Source organism: Pan troglodytes, chromosome 16 (genome assembly GCF_028858775.2).
Source record: "Pan troglodytes isolate AG18354 chromosome 16, NHGRI_mPanTro3-v2.0_pri, whole genome shotgun sequence".
Lineage (NCBI taxonomy): Eukaryota > Metazoa > Chordata > Mammalia > Primates > Hominidae > Pan > Pan troglodytes.
This window is the reverse complement of record NC_072414.2, coordinates 57,149,347-57,172,425: the sequence shown is the minus strand read 5'-3', so window position 1 is coordinate 57,172,425 and position 23,079 is coordinate 57,149,347. Positions and strand designations below refer to the sequence as shown.

General features: G+C 40.1%; 1 protein-coding gene across 2 annotated transcripts in view; it reads left to right on the top strand.

Moving 5' to 3' along the window:
- The window catches only part of CLPX (caseinolytic mitochondrial matrix peptidase chaperone subunit X), a 38,518-nt gene that overhangs the window by 3,940 nt on the left and 11,499 nt on the right, over nt 1-23,079 (top strand). Inside the window, exons 2-6 of one of the 2 annotated variants that reach the window (XM_001174382.8) lie at nt 1,530-1,690; nt 2,677-2,794; nt 14,957-15,111; nt 17,536-17,695; nt 19,565-19,606. In XM_001174382.8, the coding sequence (XP_001174382.2) occupies nt 1,530-1,690; nt 2,677-2,794; nt 14,957-15,111; nt 17,536-17,695; nt 19,565-19,606 (636 nt within the window). The remainder of the gene's footprint in view (nt 1-1,529; nt 1,691-2,676; nt 2,795-14,956; nt 15,112-17,535; nt 17,696-19,564; nt 19,607-23,079) is intronic. The other variant, XM_009429355.5, reaches the window with a different exon arrangement.

The following is a 23,079-nucleotide window of genomic DNA, read 5'->3' as shown; positions in this document are numbered from 1 at the left end:
CACAGGCTGGAGTACAGTGGCGCAATCTCGGCTCACTGCAACCTCTGCCTCGTTCAAGCGATTCCCCTGCCTCAGCTTCCCAAGTAGCTGGGATTACAGGCACCTGTCACCACGCCTGGCTACTTTTTGTATCTTTAGTAGAGACAGGGTTTCACCATGTTGGCCAGGCTGGTCTTAAACTCCTAACCTCAAGTGATCCACCCACCTCAACCTCCCAAAGTGCTGGGATTACAGGCGTGAGCCATCACACCTGGCTCCTTCAATTTTTTTATTGTGGTAAGATACATATAAGATTTACAAGACTTAACTATTTTTAGTGTATAGTTCGGTAGTATTAAGTACATTGATACTGTGCAACCATTGCCATCATCTTGTAAAACTGAAGCTCTGTACCCATTACAACAATAACTCTCCATTTTCCCCAACCCCCAGGAACCGCCATTCTACTCATTGACTCTATGATTTTGCCTTCTAAGTACCACGTATAAGTGGAATAACACAATTTTTTAAAGAACTTTTTTTTTTTTTTGAGACAGAGTCTCCCTCTGTTGCCCAGGCTGGAGTGCAGTGGCATAATCTTGGCTCACTGCAACCTCTGCCTCCTGGGTTCAAGCAATTCGCCTGCCTCAGCCTCCTGAGTAGCTGGGATTACAGACGCCTGCCAGCACACCCAGCTAATTTTTGTATTTTCAGAAGAGACAGGGTTTCACCATGTTGGCCAGGCTGGTCTCGAACTCTGGGATTACAGGCATGAGCCACCGCGCCTGACCTTAAAGAACATTTGAAGTTTATTTCCACTGTTACAGATTTTTTTTTTTTTTTCTTTTTTTTGAGATGGAGTCTCGCTCTGTCACCCAGGCTGGAGTGCGGTGGCACGACTTCAGTTCGCTGCAAACTTCACCTCCCGGGTTCAAGCGATTTTCCTGCCTCAGCCTCCCGAGTAGCTGGGATTAAAGGCGCCCACCACCATGCGTGGCCAATTTTTTTTTATTTTTAGTAGAGACGGGGTTTCACCATGTTGGCCAGGCTGGTTTTGAACTCCTGACCTCTAGTGATCCACCCGCCTAGGCCTCCCAAAATGCTAGGATTACAGGGGTGAGCCACCACACCCGGCCCAGATAGTATTCTTATATAATAACAGATGAGTTGCTGTCAGATGTTTATTCTCATTGGTAGAAATAATAAGAATATAGGGCATAAATGGCCTTTTTCAAAATCTTACAGGTGAGGCAGATGTTGAAGTCCATTCAAACTTTGAAAAAGTTATGACGTAGGTGATCTTGCCTTATTTCCAAAGGACACATACAGAAAGAAACACCTTTATTTATTTAGAATCTTTCAGAGGCCCAGACCTGCTGGCCTGTTTTTGAAAGGACTTTGCCTCCGTTGGTGTCATTTTTTTCTCTCAGTTTATACTACTGTGAAAATGATAGCTTTTTTTCAACCTCCTTTATGCTCAAGGAATTTTTGTTTCCAGGGAATTTATTGAGGCATGTCTATATTTGATGTAGATTTCCTTTTATTTTCAGGTATTTCTGGTGGTCGCATTCATATGTCAGTTTTAGGAAGGCTTGGGACATTTGAAACTCAGATTCTGCGAAGAGCTCCTCTTAGATCCTTTACAGAAACACCAGCATACTTTGCCTCAAAAGATGGGATAAGTAAAGATGGTTCTGGAGATGGAAATAAGGTAATTATTTTATCTTATTGGCATCTGTACACATTGTGAGTTCCCTCCTTTAAAAAAATATAATAGTACTGTCTCTTACTGGCTTATATGTTTTCTGTAGGAAATATGAGATAGCTAAAATGATCTGAATAATTTTATGTAATTAGATGTTTCATTTTGAACCTTAAAATACTTTTATAAGCATTGCACATAGTAAGCAGTAATTAAAATTTCTTACACCCCAAAGTAGTAAAGAAGTGTCATTAAATGACAGTCAGTAGGATTGAATTAGGAATAGCCATCATTTCCTGCTTTCATATAACTCTTATAACCCATGACAGTATAAACCTCACTTTATCCTCTACCTAAAAATTTCAGATTTGTGGTATAACTTAATGTTGGGCTACTCTGGTAGCCTAAAAATTTCATATTTCTGGTATAACTTTATGTTGTAGCTAGTATAACTTATGTTGGTAGTTGTATTGAGTCAGTGACTTACCAGTTTTTTTCATTACATGAATTTGACTAACACTTGAGTTAATTTTATATGTTAGGCAAAATGTGAGACACTTACATATCCATACTTAACAGTGACTCTGATGTGAGTAAAATTATTCCCATTTTAGAGATGAGAAAAGTTAGATCTAAGAATAGTCAGAGTCATTACCTACCATGATAACTCCTGATTCAATTTCATTGAAATGTTTTTTACCTTTAGTAAATTTTCTAGTGCCTGAGTCATTGAATGAAAGCTGTTTATTATATATGTTGGCACATGTTATACAAAGGAGGACTGCAGATATATATGTATTTACTAGAACTGATTTGATTTTTGAAGTAAATAGATCTTCTGACACCAGTAATAGAATTATAAAATATACTAATAATTTCATCCTAGAAATATAGAAGATTATAAAATTAATTACAAACAGTATTGTTTACATTTAAGTTGGTTGCCTGAAACTAATAATTGACACTCTTCCTTTTTTCTCCTTCATAAACGTTAGAAATCAGCAAATGAGGGAAGTAGTAAGAAATCAGGCTCTGGGAATTCTGGGAAAGGTGGAAACCAGCTGCGCTGTCCTAAATGTGGCGACTTGTGCACACATGTAGAGACCTTTGTATGTAAGTATTACATCTTCTACTGTTCTTTTTTCCCTACATTTTCTGTAAATTACTAAGTGTATAAAAATATGTAAATTATGTAAAATGTATAAATATAGGCCAGGTGCAAACGGCTTATGCCTATAATCCTAGCACTTTGGAAGGAGGAGATGGGAGAATCCCTTGAGCCTAGGAGTTCAAGACCTGCCTGGGCAACATGTTGAGACACCTGTCTTTCCAAAAAAAAAATAGCCAGGTATGGTGGTGCATACCTGTGGTCTTAGCTACTTCTTTTAAGAAGGTTGAGGCTGCAGTGAGCCATGGTCATGCCACTGTACCCCATCCTGGGTGACAGAGACCCTGTCTCAAAAAAAAGAAATATATATATATATATATATATATATATAAATTGTATTAAATGTGTAGAAATATGGATTATATGAAATAGATAAATGTATGTGACTTTGTATGTTATATAAATTATATGTAAATTGTATGAGCTTACATGATTCTCTCTTATGTTCACTATATACTAGAAAATCTTCAGGACTGGTAATAGTTTGCACTGTTGTGTAAGAGATAATTTAAGAAAAACATTTGCTTCTTTATTTTGCTTACTTGTGTTTATTTCAAATTAGATTTTGTGAATTTCTGGATGTGATCATTAGGCTATAGGAGAACCAAGATTTATTTATTCTGTATTTATTACTACTTTTTTCAAATACATATTGAATATCTCACATGGCTGGGAAGGCCAGTCATTCATATATTAAGGTAATTTCCCTTAGTACTTACCAAAGGAGGTAAGCCCTCAATTCCAGGAAGCATCTGATAATTATTAATGATTCAGACACTCAGAGAAGGAAGAAATCAGGGCTGGGCACAGTGACTCACACCTGTAATCCCAGCACTTTCAGAGGCTGAGGTAGGCAGAGTGCTTGAGCCCAGAAGTTCAAAACCAGCCTGAGCAACATGGCAAAACCCCATATGTATAAAAAAATAAAATTAGCTAGGCATGGTGGTGCATGGCTATAGTTCCAGCTACTTAGGGGCTGAGGTAGGAGGATCGCTTGAGCCTGGGAGGTGAGGCAGCAGCGAGCCAGCCATTGAATTCCAGCCTCGGCGACAAAGCAAGACCCTGTCTCAAAAAAAGAAAAAAAGAAGGAAAAAAATCATGTATCCTACTTTTGCTGTTAGTGTCAGTAACTCTCTGAAATGCAAAGATTCTACTACAGATATTTTCATTAATGAATCAAATAATCAAAAAACTCATTACTTAACATAATTTAGAGTTAATGGTAATGAATTGTACCACCATGTCAGCCTTCCTATACAATCCAATTGAAGAAAGCTTCAAGATTGTAAGACTTCAGTGTCTGATGGTTGGCTAGAGAGTATTCTCTATCTCCTAACCCTAATATTGAGACTTTGGTTACAATTTCACACTTACCATTAACCATAATTGGCCACCATATGAAAAGGTACTAGATGTAGTGTATTTTTATGTACTGGAAAGACTTAAAGTAGCTCCATCCCATAGCTGGAATATTAGGGGTTCTGAACAAAATTTAATTTGGATCACAACATAAAATGAAAGTGGGCCAGGCGCTGTGGCTCACACCAGTAATCACAGGACTTTGGGAGGCCGAGGCGGGCTGATCACTTGAGGTCAGGAGCTTGAGACCAGCCTGCTCAATATGGTGAAACCCCATCTCTACTAAAAATACAAAAATTAGCCGGGCGTGGTGGCGTGCATCTGAAGTCCCAGCTGTTCGGGAGGCTGAGACAGGAGAATCGCTTGAACCTGGGAGGTGGAGGTCATGGTGAGCCAAAATCACACCACTGCACTTCTCCAGCCTGGGCGACAGAGTGAAACTCCATCTCAAAAAAAAAAGGTAGAACTGGATGTTAAAACCTTCTAAACAAATTTGATGTGATATAATAAAATTATACAGAGGCTGAAAATTGTTCAATTTATAAGGTCAGTGTCTTATATTTTAATCAAGAAATTTTCCTCCTTTTTTTTCTTCAAAGAAACATTTCAACCTTTATAGACCTAAAGAATAATTTGTTGCCAGGCGCGGTGGCTTACACCTGTAATCCCAGCACTATGGGAGGCTGAGGTAGGCAGATCACCAGAGGTGAGGCATTCAAGACCAGCCTGGCCAACGTGGTGAAACCCCATCTCTACTAAAAATACAAAATTAGCTGGGCGTGGTGACGGGCACCTGTAATCCCAACTACTCAGGAAGCCGAGGCAGGAGAATTGCTTGAACCTAGGAAGCGGAGGCTGCAGTGAGCCGAGATCACACCACTGCACTCTAGCCTGGGAAACAAGAGTGAAACTCCGTCTCCAAAAAAAAAAAAAAAGAAAGAAAGAAAAAAAAGAAAAAAGAATAATTTCTTAGAGTAGAAAAGGAAAGAAACTAATATTTAATAAATGCCAACATATATAGTTTTATTCTTGCACCCTTAATTTTGCCAGAACAAAGAGTATTCTCCTTTTTATAAATAAACTGAGATTTAGCAAGTTTAAGTAACTCATTCAAGGTCACATAGCAGTGAAGAATTGCTATTCAGAAATTCCTATATCATACATTTCTACCATCTGGAGATACTTTAGGAGTAAACTAGCTCCTCTTGGGATTAAATTTATTTTCCTTCTATGCATTCTTTCCAAAACTTGCCAGGTTGTATTAGTCACTGAAGGTGACTGTTAAACTTAGAGATTCCCAAACTCCTTCCCTAGAAATTATGATTCTGTAGATGTGGGATAGGGTCCTAGAATTTGTATGTTAGTAGTATATGTATATTATTAGTTAGACCAAGTGTGGAAACACTACTTTAGTGTAATCAATTCAAGGCTGAGGCCTGTTTGCTTTGAGAATTCTAATTGTGGGTGGTGATATGGGAGTAGAAAATGTGGAAGGAAAGAATGAAAAAAAGAGCACACACTTATGTGCAAAATTAATAGCAAATGTGTTGATTCAGACATCGCTAGGCTCAGAAAATATGCAGATGATCATGACACTGTCCCTGTCCTCTGTAACTATTTGTAGGCCCTAGCAGTGCAGTGAGCCCCTCCTCCCTTAGTTTTGTGTACCCATAATAAAAGTCTTTTCAGAATGCATCCTTTTGAATCCTTCTGTGTCTGATCATTAAAAGTTGGGTCTTCATAGTCCTAAAGAGAGTTTTATTTGATCTCAGGTTACTAACAGGTTGAGCATCCATAGTCTGAAAATCTGGAATTCAAAATGCTCTGAAATCCTTTTGAGTGCGTCATGACGCTTAAAGGAAATGCTCCATTGGAGCATTTCAGATTTCAGATTTCATGTAGGGGTGCTTAACCAGTGTATTTCTGTGAATATTCCAAAACGTGAAAACATTTGAACTCTGAAACACTTCTGGTCCCATGCATTTTGGTTAAGGGATAACTCAGCCTGTTTTTTTTGTTTGTTTTTTGTTTCTATTGTTTTTCTGAGGCAGTTTCACTGTTCTCACCCAGGCTGGAGTGCAGTGGCGCGATCTCGGCTCACTGCAACTTCCGCCACCTGGATTCAAGTGCCAGCCTCAGGTGCCTCAGCTGCAGCCTCCCAAGTAGCTGGGATTACAGGTGCCCACCACCATGCCAGGCTAATTTTTGTATTTTTAGTAGAGACGGGGTTTCACCTTGTTGGCCAGGCTGGTCTCGAATTCCTGACCTCAGGTGATTCACCTGCCTTGGCCTCCCAAAGTGCTGGCATTACAGGTGTGAGCCACCATGCCTGGCCTGCATTTTAAGTCTGCATTTATTTGGATACTAGTTTGTAAACATCTTTTTATATGCTTTTTGGTCAGTTGTAATTCTTTTGTGAATGGCCTGTTTAAGTAATTGTCTACTTTTTTATAATTTTAATTATTTTTAATTACTTGAAGAATGCATATATAGATCCTCCTTTATGAGAAAAGAATAGACCCTGATAGATGAAGCTATAAAGTTCTATAACATATCTTCATTGAACGTGTGATTTTTTTTAAAGTATAAATAGCATATTCATATTTTTGCAAATTGCTTGTTTTCAGTACGCAATGTTTTGAGAGCTGTGTATGTTAATGCAGTTGACTCCTGAACAGTGGGTTTGAATTGCTCAGGCCCACTTATAGCTAGCTTTTATTCAACCAAACACATAATGGCCAGCATATATGAGGAGCTAACTTTTCATATGTGTGGGCTCCACAGGGCCGACTGCAGGACTTGAGTATGCATTGATTTGGTTATATGTGGGTGGTCCTAGAACTAGTCTCCTATATGTGCCAAGGGACAGCTGTACATGTAGGCCTAATCCTTTCCTTTTAAAAATTTATTTGAGATATCATCATTCATATACCATGCAATTCATCTTCAGTGGTTTTAAAATATTTACCAAGTTGTGGCCCGGCACGGTGGCTTATGCCTGTAATCCCAGCACTTTGGGAGGCCGAGGTGGGCAGATCATGAGGTCAGGAGTTTGAGACCAGCCTGACCAACATGGTGAAACCCCATCTCTACTAAAAACACAAAAATTAGCCAGGCTTGGTGGCATGTACCTGTAATCCCAGCTACTTGGGAGGCTGAGACAGGAGAATTGCTTGAACCCGGGAGGCGGAGGTTGCAGTGAGCCGAGATCACACCACTGCACTCCAGCCTGGGTGACAGAGCGAGACTCCGTCTCAAAAAAAAGAGGCCAGGCATGGTGGCTCACGCCTGTAATCCCAGCACTTTGGGAGGCCAAGGTGGGTGGATCACGAGGTCAGGAGATCGAGACCATCCTGGCTAACACGGTGAAACCCCGTCTCTAATAAAAATACAAAAAATTCGCCTGTGTGGTGGGGCACACCTGTAGTCCCAACTACTCAGGAGGCTGAAGCAGGAGAATCTCTTGAACCCAGGAGGCAGAGGCTGCAGTGAGCCAGATCGCACCACTGCACTCCAGCCTGGGCGACAGAGCGAGACTTTGTCTCGTCTCAAAAGAAAAAAAAGATATTTACCAAGTTGAATGATCATCTCCACTATCTAATTCCAGAACATTTTTCATCACCCCAGAAAGAAACTCCATAGCCCTTAGTCACTCTCCACCCTCCTCCCCTCCTAGCCCTGTTAACTATTAACTACTTTCTCTATCAATGGGTTTGTCTATTCTGGGTATCTCATACAATGGAATTATACGATATGTGGCATTTCATACCAGCCTTATTTTCTTTAGCATGTTTTTAAAGTTTATCCAGTTTGCAGCATATATCAGTATTTCATTGCTTTTTATGGCTGAATAATATTTCATTGTTTAGACATTCATCAGGTGATGGACATTTACATTGTTTCTACTTGTTGGCTGTTCTGAATAATGCTCCCATGAACATCTGTGTACAAGTTTTTGTGTGGACATATGTTTCTAATTCTCTTGGGTATATGTTTAGGAGTGGAATTGCTGGGTCATGTGGTAACTCTGTTTAGTTTCTACAGAATTGCTAAACTGTTTTCCATAGCAGCTGTACCATTTTACAATCTGACCAGCAATATGAGGGTTCCAGTTTCTCCACATCCTTTTTACCACTTGTCTGTCTGTCTTTTTTTTTTTTTTTTTTTTTTTTTTTTTTTTTTTGGAGACAGAGTCTCACTCTGCCACCAGGTTGCGGTGGCACTATCTCGGCTCACTGCAACCTCCACCTCCCAGATTCAAGCAATTCTGTCTCAGCCTCCCAAGTAGCTGGGATTATAGGTGCCCACCACCACACCCAGCTGATTTTTGTATTTTTAGTAGAGACAAGATTTCACTATGTTGGTCAGGCTGATCTCGAACTCCTGACCTCAGGTGATCCTCCTGCCTCGGGCTCCCAGAATGCTGGGATTACAGGCATGAGCCACTGCGCCCAGCCTGTCTTTCTTTATTCATAGTGGATATGAAGTGGTATCTCATCATGGGCTTCTTTTGGTTTTATTTTGTTTTTAGAAACAGGGTCTTGCTCTGTCGCCCAGGCTACGATGCAGTGGCGCAATCATAGCTGACAGTAGCCTCACCTTCCTGGGTTCAAGTTGTCCTCCCACCTCAGCATCCTGAATAGCTGAGACTACAGGCAAATGCCACCCTAGAGACAGGGTCTCATTTATGTTGCCCAGGCTGGTCCCGAACTCCTGGGCTCAAGTGATCCTCCTGCCTTGGCTTCCCAAAGTGCTGGGATTTTTGTGCTACCTCCTGGGACTCACTGTGGTTTTGATTTGCATTTCCCTAATGACTAATGATGTTAATCTTTTCTTAGGTTTATTGGCCATTTGTCTGTCTTCTTTGGAGAAGTGTCAATTTAAATCCTTTGTCTTTCTTTTTTTTTCCCCCCAGACGGAGTTTCGCTCTTATTGCCCAGACTGGAGTGCAGTGGCGTGATCGTGGCTCACTGCAACCTCCACCTCTCGGATTCAAGCAGTTCTCAGCCTCAGGCTCCTGAGTAGCTGGGATTACAGGCGCCTGCCAACATGCCCGGCTAACTTTTTGTATTTTTAGTAGAGATGGGGTTTCACCATCTTGGCCAAGCTGGTCTTGAACTCCTGACCTTGTGATCCGCCCACCTCAGCCTCCCAAACCAACAACATTTTATGTAAAGAAATATAGGATACTTGTAGTAGCTGTTTAAAGGAAAGAATTTATCTCCTGGTAACTTAACAAAATTAGATTTTTGCCCCTTGTTTTTGGAGTAAAAATGCATTGGCCAGGCATGGTGGTTCATGCCTGTAATCCCAGCCGTTTGGAAGGCCGAGGTGGGTGGATCACCTGAGGTTGGGAGTTTGAGACCAGCCTGACCAACATGGAGAAACCCCATCTCTACTAAAAATACAAAATTAGCTGGGTGTGGTGGCGCATGCTTGTAATCCCAGCTACTTGGGAGGCGGAGGTTGCGGTGAGCTGAGATCGCGCCATTGCACTCCAGCCTAGGCAACAAGAGCGAAACTCTGTCTCAAAAAACAAAACAAAACAAAAAAGTGCATTGCAATGCTTGTATTTTTTTTTCCCAAAATAGCATTTTGATAAATAACATTGAATCCTTGAATTTAGGGATATGTTGAAAATATGTCAGTGTAAAATTGTGTTGCAAATATTCAAGTCAAATTTAAGCAACCTTTCAACAATAAGCAAAGAGGGATGTGATTTGTTGGTGTTTAATCATTTTCCTTTTGACCTAATTTCCTTAGAGAAATATTTTGTACTTGTGCTCTCAGGCCAGATTTTCCTGTCACACTGCCTGAACTAGATCATCGGCTTCTCTGCCCTTTAATCCTTGCCCTGTTTACCATCAGTAACAATTGTAAACTAGTGCCTCATCATTATAAAGGCAGTAACTATCTTTCCCATTGATGGGAAGTGGTGATTATTTACTTAGGCTTGTGTTAGTCACAGATGCTTCAAATAGCTTGATCTTTTTCTTTAAGCATTTATACGTGATCAGCAAATAGGAAACATGGATGAAACCGCTTATTCCTTAAAATTTGCTAATAGAATTTATCCGAAATGTTTTTTTTTTTTTGAGACTGAGTCTCGCTCTATTGCCCAGGCTGAAGTGCAGTGGTGTGATCCCAGCTCACTACAACCTCTGCTTTCCAGGTTCAAGCAATTCTCGTGCCGCAGCCTCCCCAGTTGCTAGGATTACAGGCACAAGACAACACGCCCGGATAATTTGTATATTTTTAGTAATGACAGGGTTTCACTATGTTGGCTAGGCTGGTCTTGAACTCCTGACCTTAAGTGATCCACCTGCCTCAGCCTCCCAGAGTGCTAGGATTACAGGCGTTAGCCACCTTGGCCGGCCCAGAATGTGTTTTTAACTAGTCTTGTGTTTAAGAACAGAAACATGGCCGGGCGCAGTGGCTCATGCCTGTAATCCCAGCACTTTGGGAGGCTGAGGTGGGTGTTTCATGAGGTCAGAAGATCGAGACCATCCTGGCCAACATGGTGAAACCCCATCTCTACTAAAAGTACAAAAATGAGCTGGGTGTGGTGGCATGCACCTGTAGTCCCAGCTACTCCAGAGGCTGAGGCAGGAGAATTGCTTGGACCCAGGAGGCGGAGGTTGCAGTGAGCCCAGATCGTGCCACTGCACTCCAGTCTGGGTGACAGAATGAGACTCTGTCTCAAAAAAAAAAAAAGAAGAACAGAAACACAAGAATTGATTGAATTGATAATGAAGTGGTTTTGTTTGTTTTTGAGACAGAGTTCTGTTGCCTAGGCTGGAGTATAGTGATGTGGTCTCGGCTCACTGCAACCTCCGCCTCCCAGGTAACCATCAAGGGATTCTCCTGCCTCAGCCTCTCAGGTAGCTGGGATTACAGGCACCCGCCACCACACCTGGCTAATTTTTGTATTTTTAGTAAAGACAGGGTTTCGCCATGTTGGCCAGGGTGGTCTCGAACTCCTGACCTCAGGTGATCCACCCGCCTCGGCCTCCCAAAGTGCTGGGATTACAGGCCTGAGCCACCACGCCCAGCCTAAAGTTGTTTTTTTAATATGGAATTGTCTACTTTTTTCATTTAGATTAGTTTGTAAAGACGTAGGTGTGCTTGTTAGTGCAGTGTTCCCTATAATCTGTGGATAGATATTTATATTTAAAATTTTCCCAAAGGAAAAAAAATTCCATGAAATTTTTTTTTTCTCTGCAGTTCTCTCTTTCTAGTTGGGTTACACAAAAATGTATTACTTAGACATACTAGCTTTGTATTTGCCACCTGTACCTATAAGAGATTCTCTACCAAATTGCTTTCTGAGGGTCCCCGGTTACCATTAGTAGGGTTAGGCTGAGTTAAGCATGTATGTCCAAACCCAGCTACTTGGGAGGTGGGAGGATCCCTTGAGAACAGAAATTTGAGGCTAGCCTGGACAACATAGCAAGACACCAGCTCTTAAAAAAAAAGTCGCTGGGTGCGGTGGCTCATGCCTGTAACCCCAGCACTTTGGGAGGCTGAGGCAGGCGGATCACCTGAGGTCAGGAATTTGAGACCAGCCTGACCAACATGGTCAAACCCCATCTCTACTAAAAAATACAAAATTAGCCGGGCGTGGTGACACATGCCTGTAATCCCAGCTACTTCGGAGGCTGAGGCAAGAGAATTGCTTGAACCCTGGAGGCGAGGCGAAGGTTGCAGTAAGCCGAGATTGCACCATTGCACACTAGTCTGGGCAACAAGAGCGAAACTCTGTCTCAAAAAAAAAAAAAGTAAATATATCCATATATCTACATCTTATAACCATGTGTTGTTTTATGTTTATTTGTTTTGTTTATAATAAGAGGGCATGATGGGCACCACCTCGGCTCACTGCAACCTCTGCCTCCCAGGTTCAAGCAGTTCTCCTGCCTCAGCCTGCTGAGTAGCTGGGTTTACAGGTAGTTACCATGCCCGGCTAGTTTTTGTATTTTTAGTAGAGACAGGGTTTCACCATGTTGGCCAGGCTGGTCTTGAACTCCTAAGCTCAAGTGATCCACCCGTCTTGGCCTTCCAAAGTGCTGGGTTTACAGGTGTGAGCCACTGTGCCCCGCCAACATCCTATAACCATGTTTTGAAAAGAAAGAGTAGGCTGGCCTCAGTGGGTCACGCCTGTAATCCCAAGCACTTTGGGAGGCCAAGGTGGGAGGGTTACTCGAGTCCAGGAGTTTGAGACCCGCCTGGGCAACATCATGAGACCCTGTCTCTACAGAAGATTTTTAAAAGTAGGCAGGCATCGGCCGGGCGCAGTGGCTCATGCCTGTAATCCCAGCACTTTGGGAGGCCGAGGCGGGCAGATCACGAGGTCAGGAGATCGAGAGGCGCCTGTAGTCCCAGCTACTCGGGAGGCTAAGGCAGGAGAATGGCGTGAACCTGGGAGGTGGAGCTTGCAGTGAGGCGAGATTGTACCACTGCACTCCAGCCTGGGCGACAGAGCAAGACTCCATCTCAAAAAAAAAAAAAAAAAAAGTAGGCAGGCGTGGTGGCGTGTGCCTGTAGTCCTGGATACTCAGGGAGGCTGAGGTGGGAGGATTGCTTGAGCTTAGGAGGTCAAGACTGCAGTGAGTAGTGATCACACCACTGCACTTCAGCCTGGGCAACAGAGCGATACCCTGTCTCAAAAAAAAAAAAAGAGAAAAGAAAAATAAATCACCTTTAACATAGGATATACTGTAGCTGATCCATTGGAATTGAGAAATCCTTATAAATGTATTCATCCACTGTGTATCCGCAAAGTTTTTTTTTTTATTATACTTTAAGTTCTAGGGTACACATGTACAACGTGCAGGTTTGTTACATAGGTATACATGTGCCATGTTGGTGTGCTGCACCCGTTAACTCATCATTTACATTAGGTATATCTCCTAATGCTATCCCTCCCCCCTCCCCCCACCCCGTGACAGGCCCCGGTGTGTGATGTTCCCCACCCTGTGTCCAAGTGTTCTCATTGTTCAGTTCCCATCTATGAGTGAGAACATGCGGTGTTTGGTTTTCTGTCCTTGCGATAGTTTGCTCAGAATGATGGTTTCTAGCTTCATCCATGTCCCTACAAAGGACATGAACTCATCACTGTGTATCCACAAATTTTTTTTTTTTTTTTTTTTTTTTTTTTTTTGAGACAGAGTCTCACTTTGTCGCCCAGGCTGGAGTGCAGTGGTGCAATCTCATCTCACTGCAAGCTCCACCTCCCGGGTTCATACCATTCTCCTGCCTCAGCCTCCCGAGCAGCTGGGACTACAGGCGCCCACCACCACACCCAGCTAATTTTTCTATTTTTAGTAGAGACAGGGTTTTACCGTGTTAGCCAGGTCTCGATCTCCTGACCTCGTGATCCGTCCCCCTCGGCCTCCCAAAGTGCTGGGATTACAGGCGTGAGCCACCGTGCCTGGCCAAAAATTTTTAAAAGAAAAAAGAGACTCTTTTTATCCTCACTTTAAACTACCTTTGTATTGCTTTCAAAGTCTGCATGATTATCTTTAAATCCAATCAGTATGACTGAGAAAGCAGCATTTTGTTAGTTTCTTAGTGGTTTTTTGATCAGAGAAATAGGAACTAGTGGAGTAAAGATAAAATAAGAAAGATATGAAATAATTATATATATTTTTTTTCTGAGATGGAGTCTTGCTCTATCTCCCAGGCTGGAGTGCAATGGCGCAATCTCAGCTCACTACAACCTCCACCTCCTGGGTTCAAGCGATTCTCCTGCCTCAGCCTCCCGAGTAGCTGGGATTACAGGTGTCTGCCACCACGCCCAGCTAATTTTTGTATTTTTTTTTTTTAGTAGAGACGGGGTTTCATCATGTTGGCCAGGCTAGTTTCTAACTCCTGACCTCAGGTGATCCACCTGCCTCAGTCTCCCAAAGTGCTGGGATTACAGGCATGAGCCAACACGCCCGAAAAATGCTCATGGGTTTAAGAGAATGTAAAGAATATACATTTTTTACATTTTTAGGAATTAAAATAGATTTATCTCTTTCAACTTTTGTATATGTTTGACATTTTTTATAATATTGGAAAAATATATGAATCTTGTATTTTACTTTTTTAGTTTGTTCATTCAAGTATTTCAATAAAATAGATGATTACTCCATATTCTCAAAGAGGTTTTAAATCTTTTTTAGTGGGCCGGGTGCGGTGGCTCACGCCTGTAAATCCCAGCACTTTGGGAGGCGGAGACGGGTAGATAACAAGGTGAAGAGATCAAGACCATCCTGCCCCATATAGTGAAATCCTGTCTCTTCTAAAAATACAAAAATTAGCTGGGCATGGTGGTGCACCCCTGTAATCCTAGCTACTCAGGAGGCTGAGGCAGGAGAATTGCTTGAACCCAGGAGGCAGAGGTTGCAGTGAGCCGAGATCACACCACTGCACTCCAGCCTGGCAACAGAGCGAGACTCCGTCTCCCAAAGAAAAAAAAAATCTTTTTTAGTGAATGGAAAGTTGGAAAAATTTCACCCAATCTTTTCTTTTAAAGAAGTATATCACAAAATGAAAGGACCTAATAGAAATGAGCAAAAGGTAGTTGACTGATCTATCTTTGTAGTATACTTGGTATATAAATTAGGCTGTTTGTGTGGCAAGTAGATTGAACAGCAAGTCTACTTTTTGTCAGGTGCGTAGCTTTCATTTACAGTGGAGTCTTTAAGGTTAAACACTATTGGTATTTTTTATTTCCCTCTACTTATGTCTGTTTTCTTTTACAGCATCCACCCGTTTTGTCAAGTGTGAAAAGTGTCATCATTTTTTTGTTGTGCTATCTGAAGCAGACTCAAAGAAAAGCATAATTAAAGAACCTGAATCAGCAGCAGAAGCTGTAAAATTGGCATTCCAACAGAAACCACCACCTCCCCCTAAGAAGGTATAAGTCTTAAGCTCAGTCTTACAAGTATTTTATCTTGAAAACATTCCATTGCTTCCCTCTCCCAAGTTTACACTGAATCCTAATACTAGTATATAAACAAGTATTATAGGTTCATAATATGGACCATATGTGGCTAAATTGTTATTGCCTTTTGGAATTTAAATATGGGGTCTGTTGCTTTTTCCCATGTTATGATTACTGTATTCAGTAGCAGTGAAATATAGCTAGATAATTATTAAAATGTTAACTTGTTAATACCAAGTTAATCTGAAATAATATCTACAATAGAGCAAGCAACTTTTGATTTATTTTTGTTCATATGGACCCTTAAATAACACCAGCCTAGGCTGGTCCACTTGACTAGCCTTAAAAAAAAAAAGCCTGCAATTATCTCCCTTAAATTGGTCTATTTTATGGTAAAACAGCCTTCAGTCTAATAATGTAAGTGAGTAGTTTTTTCATAGCCAGTGTGCCGGGCTGCTCCGTATAGCACTGTGGCTTTGGTAGTGTGGACTCTTTAGAAGTCTCAGGCAGAGTATGATTTGGTCCTGTGAGATGTAACAGAATGTACCGCCAGCTCCATTGGGTATTTGGTGTGTGCTTTTTGAGAACTGGGAACCCTTGTACCCTGGCTATGTGCCTTCTGTTCTGGCTGTGTCTCAGATGTTTGCACACTTAGATTATTTCTCACTGCCTCAGTGTATCTTTCTTCTACTGTGTTTAGATATCAGTGCATTTGTCTCTACTTCCAAATGTGCTGTGACAGATTTAATGTCATTGGTATAATTTGTAAGGAATAAAGATGTTTAAAACTATAATAAAATGTATATGGTCAACAACTAAACAATTTGTCATTAAAAATGGAAAATATATTGGGCTTTATATTCTATACGAATTTGTGTAGACTTTAGACATGTGAGTTAAAATTCCAGGCAGTTTGGCCGGGTGCGGTGGTTCACGCCTGTAATCCCAGCACTTTGGGAGGCCGAGGCGGGCGGATCATGAGGTCAGGAGATCGAGACCATCCTGGCTAACATGGTGAAACCCCATCTCTACTAAAAAAATACAAAAAATTAGCCTGGCGTGGTGGCGGGTGCCTTTAGTCCCGGCTACTCGGGAGGCTGAGGCAGGAGAATGGCGTGAACCTGGGAGGTGGAGCTTGCAGTGAGCCAAGATCACGCCACTGCACTCCAGCCTGGGTGAAAGAGCGAGACTCTGTCTCAAAAAAAAAAAAAAAATCCAGGCAGTTTAACTATTTTCAGGAGTTTTTGAAGTATTTATTTTTTAATCAGGGTTTCACTCTGTTGCCCAGGCTGGAGTGCAGTGGCACACTCATGGTTCACTGCAGCCTTAACCTCCCTGGGCTCAAGTGATCCTCCCACTTCAGCCTCCACAGTAGCTGGGACTGCAGGTGTCTACCACTATGCCCAGCTAATTTCTGTAGAGACAGGGTTTTGCCATGTTGTCCAGGCTGGTCTGCACCTCCTGGGCTCAAGTGATCCATCCGCCTCAGCCTCCCAAAGTGCAGGGATTACAGCCGTGAGCCACCATGCCCGGCAGGAGTTGGTGAATATTAATTCACCAACCATTTCATTTCTATTCACTAAAAACTTAAAAAATTTACCCCAGGTTCCAAGCTGTTGGCAATAACCAACTGTAGAATAGAGCTTTAGCTACTATTAAGAATAAAGTTTTTAGGGCTGAGCTTGGTGGCTCATGCCTGTAATCCCAGCACTTTGGGAAGCCCAGGCAGGAAGATTGCTTGAGCCCCAGGAGTTCAAGACCAGCCTTGGCGACACAGTGAGACCCTGTATCAAAAAAAGAAAAAAATATATTTTTAGAAAATAAAAAAAAATAAGAATACAGTTTTTAGAGTCTCAGATAAATGAGTAGCTTTAAAGTTAATGTCTGAGAAAAAATTAAATGTATTAAAACACATAGATACTGATAGTATAATGGCTTTTGATTATGTAATGCCTGTTTCTGAAAAAAGTAGTTTTATAATGTTATCTTTGTGAAGAATATTATTCATTTGATTGACAGGTATGGATTTATTTTAATGATTTACATTAATGTTGATACTTTTAGACCATGGTGGCATGTGTATGTATTCTAAGTTACTTTAAATTTAATTTGTTATCAAAAAATAAAGATTGATAGCATTGTTTATAGAATAGAAATTAGCACAACACTAGTAGAGTACAGTGATACTTTGTTAAGCTAGAGAACAAATGAATTGTGTTTTCATTTAGTGTTCAGGGCCTCTGAATCATTGCTATATAATGTATTGTCATTTTGTTTTTAATGAGAGTCTTTGTTCAGATTTAAAACTGTAACCAAATATGCTTAGTATATAACTTTTTAATGTGTGTGCTCTTATAATAGCTCATATTAAATTATTCATACCTAATCATTTTTCAGATTTATAACTACCTCGACAAGTATGTTGTTGGCCAGTCATTTGCTAAGAAGGTGCTTTCAGTTGCTGTGTACAATCATTATAAGAGAATATATAATAATATCCCAGCTAATCTGAGACAGCAAGCAGAGGTTGAGAAGCAGACATCATTAACACCAAGAGGTAGCGTTTTTGATAATTGACCTAAATAGAGATTGCTATGCTTAAAAGTAATCTTTATTTGTAACTCCTCACTTTCTTCTTAAAATGTTTTTTATATAGTGTGGCATTTTTCAAAGTGCAGGTTATTCCCCATTAGTGTGTTATGAAATCATTTGCCAACAGCATTTTTAAAAAATTTGATAGATATGAATAGAAAATAACAGAATACATTAACTTACAGTTAAGGTAAATATTATTTCTTAGGCCTGGCATGGTGGCTTATGCCGGTAATCCCAGCACGTTTGGAGGTCGAGGCGGGGGGATCACTTGAGGTCAGGAGTTCGAGACCTGCCTGGCCAGCATGGGAAACTCCGTCTCTACTAAAAATACAAAAATTAGCCAGGTGGGGTGGCACATGGCTGTAGTCCCGGCTACTTGGGAGGCTGAGGCAGGAGAATCGCTTGAACCTGGGAGGCAGAGGTTGCAGTGAGCCGATATCATGTCACCACACTCCAGCCTGGGCAGCAAGACTCCATCTCCAAAAAAAAAAAACAAAACAAAACCAACTTAATGTTTTCAGTTATATGTGCATGGGTTCTGAGTCACAAAGAAAAATATACTACTTATTGAGGGTCTTAGTAAAAAATGTTTGAAAGCCACTGGGGTAGAGATTGAGACATCATTTTTGAATTATAGATTTCACCACAACTAGTTCCCCATGAATGGATCTTGGCAATGCTCTGTACGACTCAGTTCTCTTGGGTTCAGGATACAGAATTTCATTTGCCTGTGTCAGAGATATGTGGAGATAATAACTTAATATATCCAGCACTCGGCTTTCTTTGGGCCCTAGTTACAGAGTGTGAGGGCAAATTTGTAAGTGATTCAAAGTACAATTTCTATTAAGGATAGATTCTAATATACCAGTATACTGTATAATCTCAATTTACTATGGACAATAATGTATATTATATTAATAGAATGATTTATTAAAAACAATTATGAATAGAGTAAATATGAATATTTAATTTTTTGTTTTGTTGGCCAGACAGCCCCAATTTCTGATTTAGGCCTATATTCCATCATTTTAGATTCTTTTAGTTATCACTGTACAGTGTGAAGGAGTTCTGCTAAGTACTTAAATTTATAAGTCTACATTATCTTTGATTGCCTTTAGTAGCAACTAAATGTATAATTTATTTCAATGAAGACACTTGTTCACTTGCTGAACTTACATCACATAACTGCAAAATAGGTATGTGATGGTATCAGTTATTTTTAGAAAGTATTAACGGATGACTTGGAACCTTTTTCTTTTTTTCAAGACAAGGTCTCTCTCTGTCACCCAGGCTGGATTGCGACTCACTGCAGCCTCAACTTCCCAGGCTCCAGTGATCCTCCCACCTCAGTCTCCCAAGCAATCCATCTGCCTCAGCCTCCCAAAGTGCTGGGATTAATGGGCGTGAACTCTTGCGCCTGGCCTGAAATCTTCATTTTTATAAGGTCCAAATAGCACTGATAGTTATGGAGCAAAATTTTTTTGTTTTCTTCGGTAATAAATAAATATTTAAGCTATTGTAAGTGCTGGAGGAGCAAATGGTTATAATATTTATAGCATGAGGGGCTTAAACTCTTATTAAAGACTTATGTTATTATACCCTTACAATAGATATCAATTATATATTTGACAAATGTGAATATTAGCAACTGGACAGCCGTCTTTATGCATGGTTTTGTTTTAATATAGAAAAGATATAGCATATATGAAAAGCTGAAAAATGTTAGTGAACAAATCCTTTAAATATATTTGAAAGAGGACAGGAGGTGGGATACTCATTGTTTGTTCCCCCAAGGTAAACAAATATGTAATATTTTCATCCTCTTTCTTAGAGTTAGAAATAAGAAGACGGGAGGATGAGTACAGATTTACAAGTAAGTGACTTCAGGTCCTCCTCTGTAATCATTCTTCCTTTTGACATTTATTTCAGTGAAGTGTTTCAGCAGTAACAGTGATAGACATGTATGTATTTGCTTGTGTATTACCAAGAAAGATACGTATTATCTAAATGTGTTTATCCTACATGGTATATATAACTTTGGAATAGTTTTTCATAGCTAATTTGTGTCGTTTCCATATGTTGGGTTATTTTTTATTTTTTCTATCAAACTACAATTAGAGTTGGCCTGCTTCTTGTGGGTCACAGGAATTTGGGGGAGGCAGATTATTTTCTAGCTACTCTTTGCCAGAAAGCACACTGTTTTTTGTTTTTTTTTTTGTATTTATGAAACTTACAGTCTTACAAATTATGAGTAAGTCTTAATTCACTGTTTCCAGCCCCAGATTGCCCCTACAAGCATCAGATGGTCCGATGGAGGGTGTGGAAGGACTTGATAGACCAAGGAGAGTGGCCTTTCTGTTGTGTTCCACCTGTTCCTTTGGAGGTGGATATAGTTAGTTGCTGCATTGAGGGTGGAGGTTCCAGGGGTGTCATAGAAAGATTCACATGGCCTTTTGTTTTAGTAATTGAAATAAAGAAAATTAGCTAAGTTTGATGTTTTTACATTTGCCTTTGAACCAAGTAGTATTATATATCCACTATTTGAAGTGTACTATATATAGGATGAGCCATGAGAATATAACTTGTGTACCAACTTGGGCATGACATTTATCACATGTAATAAAATTACATTATCCCCAGTTATTTTTAAATTTATAGAAATACTGATTATACCATGCGTGGTAAAATTAAGAAATACAGTAAGTGCAATAGAATTAGATTGTATATAAGAATGTAAGATCTAAATAATAACCTTTAGGTATATATGTAATTTATTTCATAATGAAAAAAATATATTCAGATATGCAGTCAATACCATACTCATAAATTGTGTTGACAGCTAGTTAAACTATACTAAATTAGTAAAGAAAGTCTGTAGTGCATATTTTGAAAGACATGTCATGTAATATATGTAGTGATTTAATGTTATTTAAATGTTAACAAGTAACAGTATTTAAGAACTTATGTAAAAGATTGACTTAGAAACAAATATTTCAAAAGCTTAAATTTATTGTCATGTGCAGTTTTGTTGTGTTTTACATGGGATTTTAAGTTCTAAAGTTAGGTTGTTAACTAACACTGGCTGGGGGTGTTAGACCCTAACACTGGTCTAGGGTTTTAGACCAAAATCATGTACAATAAGATTAATTCTTGTAAGTCCCTTTGGAAGTCAAATTTTAGAGACCAACATACAGCTTTTAGGAGGACTGACACAATTGGCTTTTTTTCTCCATCTTTGGAATATAATGTTGTTTTTTAAGTTGAGCACCAGATGAAATACTTTGTTTGCGTTTAAGGGCTGTGTTGTGTGAATAATTAAACACTAGGGAAATGGTAATAATAATACCAGATTCTTCTGTAACACTTATAAAACTATCTGCCAGGTATTGTTCTAAGTGTTTTGCATATATTCATTTAATCTCCCCTAAACCCATGAGACAGAAATTATTATTTTTATCTCCATTTTAGAAGTAAGAAAACTGAAACACAGAAATTTTAAGTAATTTGTCCGTGGCCACACAGCTGGTGAGCTCTGTGCAGCTAACTACTACACTAGCCTGCTTGCTCATGGTCCTCATTTTAGAGAGCTGTGCTTACACAGTGAGAGATGCACAAACAGGGACTAACTGAAAGAATCGGAGAGTTGTCTCAAGTTTGTTCTAAGGCATATACTCATAAAATGGGATGATAGATATCATCTGTATCATTTAAATTATTTCTTTTTTAAACTTAAATCATTAAATAAGTTAAATACATAGATTATGTGGTTCCACTGTAATTAATATGCCCCTTGCAATTTTGTTCATTTATTCATCTAAATCGTGTGTGTGTGTGTGTGTGTGTGTGTGAGAGAGAGAGAGAATGAGTGAATGACAAGCACCTGCTGGCCTTGCTGATCTGAAGCTACATCTAAATCATTTTTTCCCTTTGGGCAGAGCTAAACTTAACCCAAGCCCCTTCCTATGTTATCACAATCCCTAACCAGATTTTGCTGAAATTTTAAAAAGTACTTTGCTAGTGACAATTTAACTAACCTCATACAGCAGACTGAGTTTTCGTGGCTGATGTGGATTATAATGAGGCACAACATTGTGAATTATTCACTAATTATTAACCCTCAAAGGTAGCACAATTTAATCCAGATGTTTATGGAATGCTTATTGTTTTTGATGAATAGAATAACCCTTTACCTTAAGTATGAAGATAGTTTGAAAGTGACAGCCAGATGGAATAGGACCATGATAATAGATATGTCTGCTGAACTATTATTCTATCAGTTTAATTAAAATAATCATTGGAAAGTCTGATTTTCTGAATCAATTTCTTAGAAAATAAAATTTAGGCCAGGCGCGGTGTCTCATGCCTGTAATCCCAGTACTTGGGGAGGCTGAGGCGGGTGGATCACCTGAAGTCAGCAGTTCAAGACCAGCCTGGGCAACATGGCAAAACCCTGTCTCTACTAATAATACAAAAATTAGCCAGGTGTGGTGGCGTGTGCATGTAATCCCAACTACTCGGGAGGCTGAGGCAGGAGAATCACTTGAACCCAGGAGGCGGAGGTTGTTTTATTTTATTTTAATTTTATTTTTTTGAGACAGAGTCTTACTCTGTTGCCCAGGCTGGAGTGCAGTGGCGTGATCTTGGCTCACTGCAACCCCCGCCTCCCGGGTTCAAGCAATTCTCCTGCCTCGGCCTCCCAAGTAGCTGGGACTATAGGCGCGTGCCACCACATCTGGCTAATTTTTTATTTTTAGTAGAGATGGGGTTTCACCGTGTTGGCCAGGCTGTTCTCAAACTCCTGACCTCAGGTGATCCACCGGCCTTGGCCTCCCAAAGTGCTGGGATTATAGGCGTGAGCCACCATGCCTAGCCTAAAGATTTATTTTTGTAGGAATCTGGCTGATAAACTGATAACCTCACTAGCAATGTCAGTCCCATCTAGTCATTAGCAATGTCAGTCACATCTAGTTAAGTGTTATGTCTCTAATAAAGGAACTAGAAAGATCCAGTACAGGTCCAATAAAATTAGAGATTTAGATAGGGCCAGAGATAGTAAGGTGTATCATATTTGGTTTCTCTAGTAGATTTTATTGATTAGGAAACAGGAACATAAAGTTTATATGACTTGCCCTAGATCATGTAGCTTCTACTTAGAGACAAAGGAAGGTCCAGAGCTAAAGCTTTCTAACTCCTGGCTCTGCTCTTCTGTTGTATTGCCTTCCCTTGGGTAAAGGAGTATTCTTACATATTTATATAAATAAGGACAGTGAAAAAAATCAATTTCCTTTGCTTGAGGTTCTTTATATAATCATTGTGTGCTATATGTTTGTCACTAGATAATTTGAG